General features: G+C 37.8%; 1 protein-coding gene across 1 annotated transcript; it reads left to right on the top strand.

Moving 5' to 3' along the window:
- Positions 1-5800: 5800 nt before the first annotated feature.
- zdhhc12b (zinc finger DHHC-type palmitoyltransferase 12b) lies at positions 5801-14545 on the top strand. Its single transcript, XM_023284355.3, has 5 exons — positions 5801-6271; positions 6492-6631; positions 7217-7309; positions 12606-12772; positions 12856-14545. The coding sequence occupies exons 1-5, from the start codon at positions 6175-6177 to the stop codon at positions 13169-13171; spliced, it is 813 nt and encodes a 270-aa protein (XP_023140123.1). The 5' UTR covers positions 5801-6174; the 3' UTR covers positions 13172-14545.

The following is a 14545-nucleotide window of genomic DNA, read 5'->3' as shown; positions in this document are numbered from 1 at the left end:
TGATTCTTTTACTTTTCTGCATCCTTAAATTTTAATGACCTTTTTAATGATTTTATAAATGTTTTCTTTCTTTTTATAATTGTGTTTTCATCTGCTGTTTTAATGTCCTTGTGAAGCACTTTGAATCACCTTGTTGTTGAAATGTGCTATATAAATAAACTAACTTTAACTTTATATACTCTTCACTTATATTCTGTGTTATGAAACATTTAAACGGTGCTGCTACATTCATGAGATGCTCTACAAATACAGACTGATGTCATTTTCACATGGGGCTGGTGCAAATAAAGATTTTATGGATTATTATGGATTTTGGCAAAGTATGTCTTGGGGTTTATTGGTAAAGAGGGTGTGCTCATGTAACTGGTTATGAGGTTTTATTGAGAAATAATTTATCAACAGTTTTGGGACCACTGTTCCCTCTAAGCTGTGCGCGATACTTTTTTTTTTTTTTGCGCATTTATCATCTATTTTTTTTGCCATTTTCGAGTTTTTTTTAACTTGAGTCTCGACTCGATCGTTTTTCTCAGGAGGTTGGACTTTAGCCTTTGTGCTGGAGGGATGAACCCTCAGTTCCAAGACTTTCAAAGCCTCCAGACCTCCCGAGTCCTCAGGACCTGAGCTTTCACACAGTCTGAGGGCTGAAATTTTCTAAGTCCCACAGTAGTTCTCTGTTAGATTGAACTTCCAGACAGTCCAAGGACTGATATCTTCTAAGTTCCTGAGTACTTCTCTGTTAGTTTGAACCTTCACACAGTCTGAGGACTGAAATCTTAAAAGTTCTTGAGTAGTTCTCTGTTAGTTTGAACCTTCAGACAGTCTGTTAATGTTTCGATTAAATCTTTAAGGTTTTTCTTTTTAAATGTTTTACCACCTTTTAATGTTTAATTTTCTTTTTAAATCCTTCATTGTATTTTCTGTGTAATTCCTATTTGAACTTTTATTGTCTTTAAGATATAATTTTCTAATTAAACATTTAATTTTTTAATTAAATGTTTTGTCTTTTTATTGTATAGGTGTAGTGAGAGACAGGAAACAGGGGAGAAGAGTCGGGGGAAAACTTGCAGCAAAGGGCCACTAGCGGGACTCGAACCCGGGACGCTGCGTCCGGGACCAGCCTCTGTACATGAGTCACCCGCTTAACCCGTTGAGCTATATGGGTACCCATGTTTTGTCTTTTTAAGGGTTTAATAATCTGATTAAATGTTTTGCATTTTTAAAAATGTTTAACATTCTTCTTGTTTAATTGTATTTTTTAAATGTTTAATGATGGAAAATACTTTATCTGTAATTTCTAATATTTGTATTATAAAAATTTTGTTTAATTTCATACTGACATGTATTGTATGTTGTTGAATGATCTCATTCAATATTTTGTCTGTTTAATAGAGTTAAACATTAAATTACATTAAATTATATTAAACAGACAAAATATTGAATGAGATCATTCAACAACATACAATACATGTCAGTATGAAATTAAACAAAATTTTTATAATACAAATATTAGAAATTACAGATAAAGTATTTTCCATCATTAAACATTTAAAAAATACAATTAAACAAGAAGAATGTTAAACATTTTTAAAAATGCAAAACATTTAATCAGATTATTAAACCCTTAAAAAGACAAAACATTTAATTAAAAAATTAAATGTTTAATTAGAAAATTACATCATAAAGACAATAAAACTTCAAATAGGAATTAAACAGAAAATACAATGAAGCATTTAAAAAGAAAACTAAACATTAAAAGGTGGTATATGTACATATAATTTAATTGTATTTAATGTTTAACTCTATTAAACAGACAAAATATTGAATTAGATAATTCAACAACATACAATACATGTCATTATGAAATTAAACAAAATTTTTAAAATACAAATATTAAAAATTACAGATAAAATATTTTCCATAATTAAACATTTAAAAAATAAAATTAAAGAAGAATATTAAACATTTAAAAAAATGCAAAACATTTAATTAGATTATTAAACCTTTAAAAAGACAAAACATTTAATTAAAAAATTAAATGTTTAATTAGAAAATTACATCTTAAATTTCTTAAATCTTTTTAACAATAAACTTTTTAAAAGTTTTATTGTATTAATTTTTTTGTTTGATTTAATTGCTTTTTGTTATGTAGTTTATTTCTTTAATCTTCTTTTTCTGTCAAGATTTTAACCCCAACCTTAAAAATGAAATAAACCCTTAAATCACAATTAAAATACTTCTGTTGTCACAATCATGAGTTAGTCAATTATTCAGTTTATCAATTCAACTTTATTTGTTTAGCACCTTTTACACAGATGAAAAAACTAAACAAGCAAAGAGAAAAAACTATGATTAAAACTCAAAAACATTTAAAAAAAAAAAAAAAAAATTAACATGGTAATAAAATATGTTGTGTCCAGGGGATGGAGGGAGTTTATTGAAGTCTTCTTGGGCTCACATGGGAAATCATTTAAAATATAAACTTGATATTCAGTCTAAGGAAACTGGAAACTGCAGAGTGACAGAAGAACCAACAATATCTCCTGTTTTCTCCTTTAATGAGTCGACTCTTCTTGTGCTTTCAGACCAAAGAACTACAGACTCTTCACAACCTGCTCAAACTCTTGGTACAGGACCTCACCACACGGGTCAAGAAGGTTTCCGTCTCATTTCTACTCTGAAGCTCACCTTCTCCTGCTCAAACTGCTGACAAATGTTTCTGCTGCTCTAAAGTCTGGTCTCCAGAACTTCCTAAAAACTCTCAAAGTCTCTTCTGCTGCAGGTTGCTTTGTACAACTGTTCCAGAAAACCTCACTAAACCACATGGAGGGGCCTCAAGATAGTCGTCCAAATGAAACCATACAAAAACCAAACTAACACAACTCAAATGCTAAAGTCTCCTGCAGCCTACCAGAGAACCTCTGAGAACAGAGAATCAGGACAGGAACTCTTACCTTCTGGACAACCAACATTGGTTCACAAACAAGAATACAGAATGTGTCTGACCAAAACCCTCTAAAGACTCACTACAGCCAAAATAGAGACACAACTCAGCTGCACCAAATCCACTAATCACTGCACACATTAGCACCATGTGCCAACTGTGGCTAAAGAACCACATTTACCAAGACAACTATCCAGTACAAAGCCCTAAAACACACCAAGAAACACATTAAAGACGATTTTACTGCTGGAAGCTGCAAGTCAACGCCTAAAGAACAAACTAAAGCAATGGAGCCAAACCCTGTTCAGTGGTGAAGAGAAGCAGAGGAAATGTTTGTCTGCAGCTAAATAAAGCAGGAAGACACTGAGCTGCTCAGGTGTTCCTGATAACACCTAGCAGCCACCTGGACAGCCAATAGGAACACAGCTTCCTGGAAGTCCAGAGGGCTGGGTTAGTGAAGGAAATTTAGTTTAAAGTTGAAGCAGAAAGTTAACAAAGAAAGTTGAAAACCACCTTCTGATACCTGAAATCTCTGAGTTTTCACACAAAGAACACCTGAACATGTCAAACTGGTTCCATAGTAGAACCATCATTGTAAAAACGTCATAGTATGGTGTGTTGCTCCAAAAACATTAGGACCCGGCTGTCAGGGGACAAACATGTAAGAAACATGAGAACAGAGAGAACCCAACCAGTAGGTCACAGTTTATCATCCCCCAGTCATCTCCTGAAGTCCATATGGTGAGAGACATCAGTATCTGGTTGTTAATTTACCAGAGGATGCTTATAATCATGCTGATGTGGTCTGTACTCTACAGTATTTTAGTGACTCAATAAATGCCTAAGTTGTTTGTTTTTTTTTTTTTTAAAATGCTTTTTAGTTTTTAATAAACATTTAACAGCCTATATGTAATCAATAAATGGCCTTTGCCTGTCTTAAGAAAAATTCACTCAGAACTCTGATATGTTAACAGTACTAAATAAATCAATAAATACATGCATACACACAAAAATAAGTTAATACATTAACTGTGTTAAGATTTAGATTTTTTAAAAAAAAGTTGTTTATGTTTTTGCAGAATCCAGTATTGCTCACTGGTTGGTCATTACATTTTATTAGTTTGATTTCACAGTTTAAAATGATGCCACCTCTTTTCAGACAGAACCTGTGATAATAAAACAATACAAAATTTTTAGTTCCGTGTTAATAAAGCACTTAAAGCTTTAAGTATGGCTAAATGCTTTTTTCAGAATTAAATATATCACTCCATAGGTGGTAGTGGCCCCAAGTTCAGTAAAGTTGGAAAGATATTCACAGATTTGGACTTCCAGCATCAATAACTCGTTAGATATAGGTTGTCAAAACATAAACGGTGCCTCTTTCCCATTGTTGCAAGGCAGACAATGTGCTACAAGCCCAGTTTTATCAAAAGTAGCTGTCTTTCAAGCTACAGGAATAACATTGGTGTCTATGGAGTGAACAGGGTCCGTCTGCAATTTGCAAAACCGCTGCAACAGTAAAGAGAGACAAATATTCAATAACTTCACTCTTATACATTGTAGTGTCACTAAAATCACTGCAGCCTTCAACTGGCTCCTGTTGACAAAGTGTTTTAACAGAAATGTAAATGCTCTAATTTGATTCTTTTAATGAACCATGTAACTTGAATGGATGCGATGCTGGTGTGACCACAGTGCACACGTCTGATGTTGCTCACAGTGGTCCAAGGAACGCTCAGGGAGTTTGTGTGTTTGCTCAGACTCATGAAAAATTAGAGGGAACATTGTTTGGGACTCAAGCAGTTCCTTCTTTTACTCACTATCTCCCCAACCTTAGAAAAAAAAACCTGTTCACACGACACAGATGAGGCTGAGGTACACAGGAAATGTTTGGCTCCATTGTACAAGTTTGGGTAAACAGTTTTGTGGGTTGCCCAGTAAGCCAGTGGGTCTGCCGTTCTTTCTACAATTGCATTCGCTGTGGCGCTTTGCATTTGCCAGGCTCTACTTGCGTCTTCGTCTAATAGGCTCCACAGTTGAACTGAAAAATACTGAAGATCATCATCATCATCACCAGAAATGTCAGTCATTCCCTATTCAGAAGAGAAAAAAAAATACCTGTGGAAGGTGCTGCTGGTGGTGGAGGACGAGGCTGTGGTGGTGCTTGTGACGTAGATGACTGCTGCTTGGTATTCTTTATGTTAATTGTTGTGCATTCTGTTATTAAACGTTCTTTCACACTGGCTGCCACTCTGATTGGTGAATCCAAAAGTTTTGAACTGCAGAGCCACAAGTGTAGCAACAGTCAGTGTACTGTTCTTTTCTTTGGTTTGTAGTCTGTCAGCTAAGCACCTGACAAGGTTCTGTGCCAGGTGTTGTGGCATGGGGGTGGTGAGTTGGGAATATATATATATATATATATATATATATATATATATATATATATATATATATATATATATATATATATATATATATATATATATATAAAAATATATATATAATCTATCTATCTATCTATCTATCTATCTATCTATCTATCTATCTATCTATCTATCTATCTATATATCTATCTATATATCTATTCTCTACGAAATCTGACATACTACTAACTCTCAAAGCAAAAACAACAGCAAAAAAACCAATCTATTCTGCGACAAACAATTCAAATGAACAACACTAAATAGGGATCTCCTATCCCGGAACACTCGATCCCGCTGAGTGATTCACATAGCAAACCGAACCAATCAGGTGATTCGAAGCAGTTGAGTGCTTCAAACGTCACTGAAGTGATTCAAACGTCACGAGTCACGTGACCAAACCACGCCTCGGCACAGTGGCTCGATACGTTTGCTTCATGAGCTACAGCGCATGTGTCGAAGCCTCGGGTATCAGAGGACCATCACTACTTGCGACTGCGGAATCGTAATTTACGTATTATTTCCTATATATTTAATACGCTTAAAATCAATGTCAAGTTTTTGACCTCTGCTTAATTCAGCGTTTCATTCAGCTGTGCCAAATTAATAACGGGAACGTCGCAGGCTGGTACATACGGTCGCAACATAACCGTTAAATCTCTGACGACATTACCGTTACTCCGGTGGCTAATTTCGATATTTGAGGAGCGCTAACATTTACCGTCCTTTCAGATACTCTGTCAGTCCTGTTAATGACGCCTGACATCCAGCTCCATGTGCAGACTGCTATGGGTGCCCTAGTATGCTAGGACCATGTTCAAAAATGTTTTTGGCTCAGGGTTTCTGGTTAGAACAGCTCATGTGATACTGACATGGGTCATAACGCTAATACTTTTCCTACATGACACAGGTAAGACTCACCTTTCTACACATCACAGCACAACACTGTAGCTCTAGTCTACATGTAATTAATGTATGAAATGACAAGCTAATGGTTGATGCTGCTGTGATGGCAGTCTCATATCTGATATTCGCAGAGTAATCAAGGTGCTGTCTAAAAAAAGTATTTTTATAGTTTGTAACTGATGAATGACTGTCATATAGCATGTGTGTGTGTGTTTCCATTCAAGAGCTGAGGAAGCAGGAGGAGACAGGCCAGCTCGTACAGCCTGTGCTCTTCGTGCTGCTGGTGCTGGTGTCTGTGCTGCTCTACTTTGCAGTCTCTCTGATGGACCCAGGCTTCATCCTGTCTGATGACAGCGATTTACAGGTGGTCAATGAACCCCATTTGTTTTCTGTCAATACTCACTTCATCAGTCTTTATCGGAACCGTTTGTATCTGAGCTCAGAGCAGTTGTAATATTATGCCTGGTCCTGGTCTGTTTTATCTGGTTGAAAAGGCTAATAAAAGTCTGGGACATGGAAGTGAAAGAAAATCTGTATATGTGAGAGAATGTAAAAATGATATAAACACAATAATTGTTTATCTGAAGCCAACAAACCTATATTTTCACTCATTTGTTTACATGTATTCTTTTATTCTGGTGTCGCAGTGCAGGTGTTGCATGTATTCAATACAGGCCCCTTTTTAACAGTCAGAACATGGTTAAGGCAGGGGACAGGACTTAAACAGTTGTGAAAAAAGTAGTCAGAGCTAAAAGTCTGTACTATGCAGAGGCCCATCAAAGAATGATGACAGCCACATTACTGTTGCATCTAGTAAATGTGGGGTTAATTTTAACTCCTTTACAGCTGCTGGGTAGTTTGTGAATTAACCATCCAAATCAATAAAGTCTGATTATAACACATAATCACAGATCATTATTTGTTTTCTCTGTCTCCTGTGTTGTGCCAGTTTACACTGGGAGTGACTGAGGAGCAGCAGGACATGATCCCACCCACCACCAAATCCCTGCGGCAGCGACGCTGTGGCCACTGTCTGCTTCAGGTACTCCACTCTTTGCATCACAGTGAATTGCTGTGGGCTCATGTGGTATGGAGTCATTATTTCAGGATGAAAACTCTTTGACAGTGATTACCACAGCTAGCACACGGTCAGACGGTCATGAACTAATGTGTCACCTGTGGTTATGCTGGAAAAATTAAAGGAGTCTCAGCTTAAAATTGGGATATTTCACCAAAATCACTTTATTCAACATCCATTATCTATACACGCTTAATCCTCATTAGAGTCTCGGGGGGCTGGAGTCTATCCCAGCTGACTTAGGGTGAAGGCAGGGGACGCTCTGGGCAGGTCACCAGTCTATCACAAGGCTACACATAGAAACAAACAATTGCACTTACATTCACACCTATGGACAATTCAGCATGTTTTTGGACTGTGGGAGGAAGCCAGAGTACCCAGAGAAAAGCCACGCATGTACAAAGAGAACATGTAAACTGGTCAGAACATGTAAAGACCGGGACGCGAACCAGGGATCTTCTAGCTGCAAGGTGACAGTGCTAACCACTAATCCACTGCACAGCCCTTTGTTCAACATGTTTCATTTAAAACTATGTAAAACATAAACTGTTTGTACTAGATCCCTTAAAAACAATAATTATGCACTCCTGGGCACAACTCAATTCGAGTCACTTCAGTTTTATTTATATAGCACCAATTACCGTTAAAATTGTCTTGAGACGCTTTATAGAATCCATATGCCTGAAGCCCCAGAGCAAGTCCTAAGGCAACAATGGCAAGAAAAAAACTCCCTCTTAAGGGGAAGAAACCTTGAGCAGACCCCGGCTCTCTAAACGTGTGGTACTCGGAAGATTTATTTCACCTTGAATTGCAGATGAATAGTTCTAAATGTGCCTTTTACTGCACGCTCAGGGATATAATCAGATAAAGTGAGCCTCATTGCTGTATGGAAATGAGCAAAGGGTCAGTGCACTGCTGCTACACTGAGTGTGTGAGCCGCCCAGCAAGTGGGTCAGAAAACCTCAACATCATGATGTGCACCAGGAGCAGCCATCCGACAGCTACCCAGAATGCACTGGGGCAGAGAAATAGTCATGATCATCATTATCTGAGTTGTTGCTCTGTTACCAGCATTACTGTGGTCTGCATGGTATTCTGCAGTGTTTCCTCTCTTGGTCACATTTAAATCCTTGTGCTGTGTCCTCAGAACAAACACAGCACAGGGTTTAAATGATCGTGTGATGCTGACACAGACAACACAGCTTTAAATCTTAAACTGAAGCTAACCAAATAACAGAGCGACAGCCCCCAAGTCTGTAGCTTTTGTTTGTTTTTCAGGCCTTATTTAAATTTTCTTGCAAAACCTCTGCTTGAAGGCCTTTAAGTATGAAAATTCCAGGTCTACTTCCTGGATTGCTCCTCTCACAGAAGGCAATTTACCAGTTGTCAAGTGAGAATATTAAGTGATAACAGTGGAAGAACTGAGGAAAACAGATTCAGGTCGTGTCTTTGTTTGCTGACTGTCTCTGTAGTTTGTCATCTTTCCGTGGAGCTGGTGGAGCTCTCAGGCTGAAATGTAACACTTAACATTCTGCTGTACTTGTAAGATCCCAGTGGTATAGAATATCATGAGTCGCCAGGCAGCACAGCTCTGTGTTACATACCCATACTACCTCAAGTGAAGACAAAGCTTTATGTGACACAGGGGCAGGGGTTATCTCCGTAACAGCAACCATGTTCATTTATTCTGTATATTTGGTAGAATTATTGAACAGTTTTTCTGTTCAACCAAAACAACACAAAAACCTTAAGAATACAACCTAACACGAGACATCAACAAGTCTAATGATATTTAAGTAACTGAGAAAAGCTGTTTTCATGTCCAGGTCGATATTTCAACCAAGAACATAAACATCTTGTTAAGTCTCATACATTCTAACTCATTGTCCTTTTTTCCTGGAGCTTTCATCCACATCACAGTCAAGAATTAATCTTCATATTCAACTTAAACATTTTAATGCAACCATTAGTGCTTCCATGTAAAAAGGTGTTTTCTGTCCTATTTAGTTTCTGTCTAAGACCGCAGTTGAAATATTTTCTTTTTTTGTTGTACGTTAGTTACAACATCTTAACTAACATTATAAAAGAACAGACAGTTGGGAGACGTTCTGCACCTCTAACCTAATAGTAGGATTTGCATTATCACATTCTGTTACTTATCCATTTTAGTTAATTATTTCGGCTGTAATATTAGATTGCAAATGCAGCTTGACAGAGCAGAAAAAATGTGCTATTATATTAAATGGAATATTGTATTTTTTCAAGGCCAATGTTGTTGGGTTTTTTTTGTTTGTTTATTATAAACTGTGAAAAGGATATAAAATAGTTTTCTGTGTTTTATAAAGATATCAGAAGTCTTTAATTGAACTTGGTGAACTCTACAGAACCCTGAATGTTGTCCTGAAATCATACTGGAAACCTGAAAAAGGCACTTTCTCTAGAGCATCTTTGAGATCACAGTTTCTCCCTGGCTGTTGTTTTGTGATGCTCTGTGACCTTAATAACCATCAGGCTGTTTCCTAAAATGAGGAAGAGAACACATCCCGCCTCATGTGTAGAGTTGTTTAGTTCTACAGTCTTAGACATGTTACCGCAACTTGATTTTGACCTTTACAAAAGGTAAAGGCTTTGCTTCTTACGAGATTCCAAACCACACAAATCATGTTAAAAGCTAAAAATAACTTTTTGCCACAAAATTTACAGAGAGTGTTTAGGGATCAAAAAGGGGATATTATTTAAGAGGAAAATACAACTTCAAAATAAATAAAATCCGTACAAACAGAAAAAGATTCTGTATTTCATTCTGTGGGGTAAAACTCTGGAACAGTTTGGGTGAGGAGATAAAACAATGTCCAAACATGCAACAGTTTAAAACTAAATACAAAGGTAATGTTTTCACAGAATACAGGGATGAAGTGTGGGTGTGACAATCACTGGGCGTGTACAGGTTGCTGTTAATAATTACTGATTTCTTTAATAATTAGTTTTCTTTATTAGTTGGGTCTTTTCTTTCTGTTGTGTTTTGCTATTGTTAGGTCCTTTAGTATAAATGTAAACAGACATATTTGTGTTTATTTATTCTAAATCATGTACACCAGGGGTCACCAACCTTTTTGAACCTGAGAGCAACTTCAAGGGTACTGAGTAGTACGAAGGGCACCTTGTTTGATACAAACTTCCTCAATAGCAAACTTGCGCCATCATCTTTAAACAATAATAATAATAATAATGAATATAATATGTAAAAAGACTGTCTGATCACATTTATGTTAATTATTCCTTACAATAATTATTAACAACGATTTCCACAACAATGACGGTAGGAAACACACACACACACATATATGGAAATCTGTTCCAATATTTAAAAGTCAGAGGTATCTCATCTCTGAAACTTTTGTAAATATCTTTCTTGGCAGTTTTGTATGAATCAGCACATTTGCAGCATTTTGTTCAAAATCACACCAGTTACTTTTCTGTGCAAACTGTCACTTCTAACATTTTTAGGAAATCGTTAATTGTCATCAAATCATGCTTCATTTGTGCAAACCCTTACCTTTGTAACATTTTTGAACAATTCATGAACTCTGTCCCATGTTTGTACAAATTATCAGTTATGTAAGAAAAAAAATCAACTCTTTCACATTTTGAAATGAATCCTATCACATTAGTATTAATCACCAGCATTTTTCACCAGCATTGCAACATTTTTAACAGATCATAACAACAAACCATTACATGTTTTCAACAAATTATTTTTCACATTTTTGTGTAATGGCACGGTGTTTTGAATGACAACATGTTACCTCTTTCTTTGTAAATGTGTGTTAGTGGGAAGCCTGGCATTGCAGAGCTCATCATGTCTTACCTTGACCTTGCAGCTCACAGTTCAGATGGTTCAGTTTCCCAGTGATGTCCGTTAAAAATGCAAGGGCAAGAATCCACTCAGTGTCCTCAAGCAGCAAGGTGTCTTCCCCTTTGGATTGCAGGAACTCTTTGATTTCGGCCAACAGTGACAAAAAACGCTGCAAAACGGGTCCCCTGCTGATCCATGGGGTTTCTGTGTGTAGTAACAGGTCACCATGTTCAGCTCGAGTCATCACATGATCAAATCCGGCCACTTTTGTACATACATATGTCCTGCTGGTGAATGATGCAGTGGTAATGTAGGAATGTTGGGAAGTCTGGATCACCTCTGCATCGTACAATGAAGCCTGCATGGCGACCCGTCATGGAGGAGCCCCGTCAGTCGTCACTGAAACAAGCTTTTCTAATGGTACATTTTTCTCCACGAAGAAACTTTTCGCCGCGTAGTAGATGCCTTTAAGTCCCGGGCTTTTCCTGTCCGTAGTGAGCATACAGTCTATGTGCGCTAGCAGGTGGCTAGTTAGCATGGAAGCTTTGTAGCAGCTAAAGTAGCGTCTCTTCACATTGTGCCGCTTTACCGTCGCAATAGTCGCCCCGCAAATAGGACACATACATTTATCTTTCACTGTCGTGAAAAAGAACTCTTCCTCCCAATCACCGTGAAAATAGTGTTTTCTCTTTCATTTCTCTGTCATGTTTTGGGGGTTAAAAACCACATCTAGCTTCCCAAAGTGTCTGTGCCCGGACGCGTCAGCAGAGTGACGTGGTGGATTGACATGCGCAGTGAACTTTGACTCGGACAAGTTCATTTACACCGAAGACATTTTTTTTTTTTTAAATATATAACAAATATTGTAATTTTAAATCTGCATTAATGTAAGTATTTTTGATTTTAAAAGAACAGCAACTATAATTTTTGATAAGGAATTTCATGGTGACTAGTGTTATTTTTAGAACATGTGTCATGGGCAACTCATATGGTCTCTGCGGGCAACCAGGCGCCCGCGGGCACCGTGTTGGCTACCCCTGATGTACACTATTATTATTACTATTATTATTATTTTCATTATTATTGTTTATAAATGGTAGTATTTTGAAGAAGCAGAAGGAATAGATTTGCAATCACTGTGTAAGGAGAAGGGGTGGGATTAGATAAGCTTCGACTTCTTCCCACTCCTTTTTGAGCAAGTTATTTATTGTCTTTTCATTGTTTTCTTTTTATGTTGAAATGTTCAAAATAAACTTTGAAAAACTAAAACAAAACAAATATTGTCCAGGAGTCGGTCAAATCCTGCAGGCTTTGAACCAAAGTGTTAAAAGACTAATGCTTTCACCCCACGTGAGATGAATGTATGTTTTTTTAATGCAAGTATTTCCCCTTTATTTCAAGCAGCAGCCAATGAGATCAAAGCACTGCCAGACGTGTCAGCACTGTGTCCGGCGTTACGACCATCACTGCCCGTGGATTGAGAACTGTGTTGGTGAGAGGAACCACCGCTGGTTTGTGCTCTACCTGGCCGTCCAGCTGCTGGTGCTGCTGTGGGGGCTGCACATCGCCTGGTGAGTACAACCCCGTCGCCACTCATCTCCACTAGCAGATTACTGCTTCCTACAGTGCTCTGCTCTCCTGTTCGTTTCCTCAGGACGGGTTTCAGCTACGCGCCCACCTGGCAGCTGTGGCTGCGTACCAACGGCGTGCTGCTGGCCGTGGCCGTGCTGGTGGCCCTGCTCTCGCTCATCGTGTTGCTCCTGCTCAGCTCCCACCTCTACCTAGTATCTCTCAACACCACCACATGGGAGTTTATGTCGCGACACCGCATCTCCTACCTCAAGCACTGCGGCGCAGACGAAAACCCCTTTGACCGCGGAACCTTTCACAACCTTTGGGGTTTCTTCTGCGTGTGGGGCACAGTGGTGTGGGAGCAGGTGTACTTCAGGGAGGGCAGCGACCAGGTTTAGGAACCGCACAGATTTCACTCATAAGCAACCTTTCTGTATCTGGGATCACACACTTGACCACATTGTTAGAGGATGAACTCTTTTGTGTGCAGTTTACCTACAAAGGCACCTGTGCCATGACTCTGCAACATTTCCCTCCTTCTTTTCCTCTCAGCGGATTGCTTGCTTGTGTCCTTGCTATGTTTTTGCAATCCGCATTTCCCATTTTTCCCTTGTCTTTCCGGGTTATGGATGTCAACAGGTTCATTCATGTCTGTTTCTTCCCTTCAGAGTGAGGTTCCTGCTCCTAGTAGCAGGTAACCAGCACTACAGAATTTCTGTTTCGTACAATTGACATTGTAAAATTTAAATTTCTCCTGAAACAGGAAACATCCACATTGTCTGCAGCCATTTTTACTGCTCGATCTTAGAGCTCTTAGTGCAATCAGTCATGATGCCCTGTTGACTCAAGCTTGGTCTTTGTTTACGCAGCCACGTCCCACTTGACCCTCACTGCTGCCTCCTCCACTGAATCATTTATGTGAGAAGTGATTACATGTTGGAAAACTCCTGCTTTCACCATGACAGCAAACCCGACTGATGGACTGTTTCTGAAGTTTACTCTTGATATAAGTGAAATATTGTGTTAACATTTGAGTAAAGAAATATTTGTTTTTAATGCATGTGTAGACAATCAGATCTGTGGTGGGTATTGTTTCTTTTTTCTTTCACTGGAGTCACATCCTAATTTTAGTTTTTAGTATAGCGAGTTCATTCTGTTCTAGTTACCTGTGATAAATTATTTATTCTGCACAGAGGTTTTACAAGGTGCACTTGTGTTTTTGTCTCAGAAGTAGGGTAGCCTGAGTGAGAGATCTTTGGAAATTTCAACTGTGTTGTTCCAAGCATTTTATCCAACCCTGATGTACAGGGCGTGTTGACTTTAAATGGACGGCATCTCAAGCTATTTTATATTGTTTATAGTTTTTTTTTTAACTATTTTGAACCAGGACATTTCTTTAGACTTTTGTACGACTGTTTTAACAGAGTGAATGGATGAATAGTGTGGAAACATTAGCTAAGACTTGGAGCCCTTGGAGTGCAATACTTTTAGTAATTCTGTTTGAGCTTTTCCTTGTGCAATAGTAACCTTGTAAGAGAGCAATAAATGTGGTGTTGAATTTAATGTGCAACAGCTGTGTTGGACAAAATGCAGACTGCCTTCAGTCAGACTACATCATTGTCAGTGAGCGCTCTGGTTTATACAAAGTACCATTTAATCAATTTGTGTACTGATTAATTATATGCAATACTGTCATGCATTTTTTACTACTTTGAAAATACTGTATACATTAAAAATGAATAAATGTTTCATGAAAAATTTCCTGCTCAAAA

The sequence above is a fragment of the Amphiprion ocellaris genome, chromosome 17 (assembly GCF_022539595.1).
Source record: "Amphiprion ocellaris isolate individual 3 ecotype Okinawa chromosome 17, ASM2253959v1, whole genome shotgun sequence".
Classification (NCBI taxonomy): domain Eukaryota; kingdom Metazoa; phylum Chordata; class Actinopteri; family Pomacentridae; genus Amphiprion; species Amphiprion ocellaris.
The sequence above is the reverse complement of the archived record's forward strand: the minus strand, read 5'-3'. Positions and strand labels throughout refer to the sequence as shown.

Excerpts from the sequence above, each read along its gene's own strand:
- zdhhc12b (XM_023284355.3), top strand. The coding sequence starts at position 6,175 with ATGTTCAAAAATGTTTTTGGCTCAGGGTTTCTGGTTAGAACAGCTCAT. Across the intron at positions 6,272-6,491 it reads ACTTTTCCTACATGACACAG|AGCTGAGGAAGCAGGAGGAG; the intron begins GTAAGACTCACC and ends TTTCCATTCAAG. Across the intron at positions 7,310-12,605 it reads GTGGCCACTGTCTGCTTCAG|CAGCCAATGAGATCAAAGCA; the intron begins GTACTCCACTCT and ends TATTTCAAGCAG.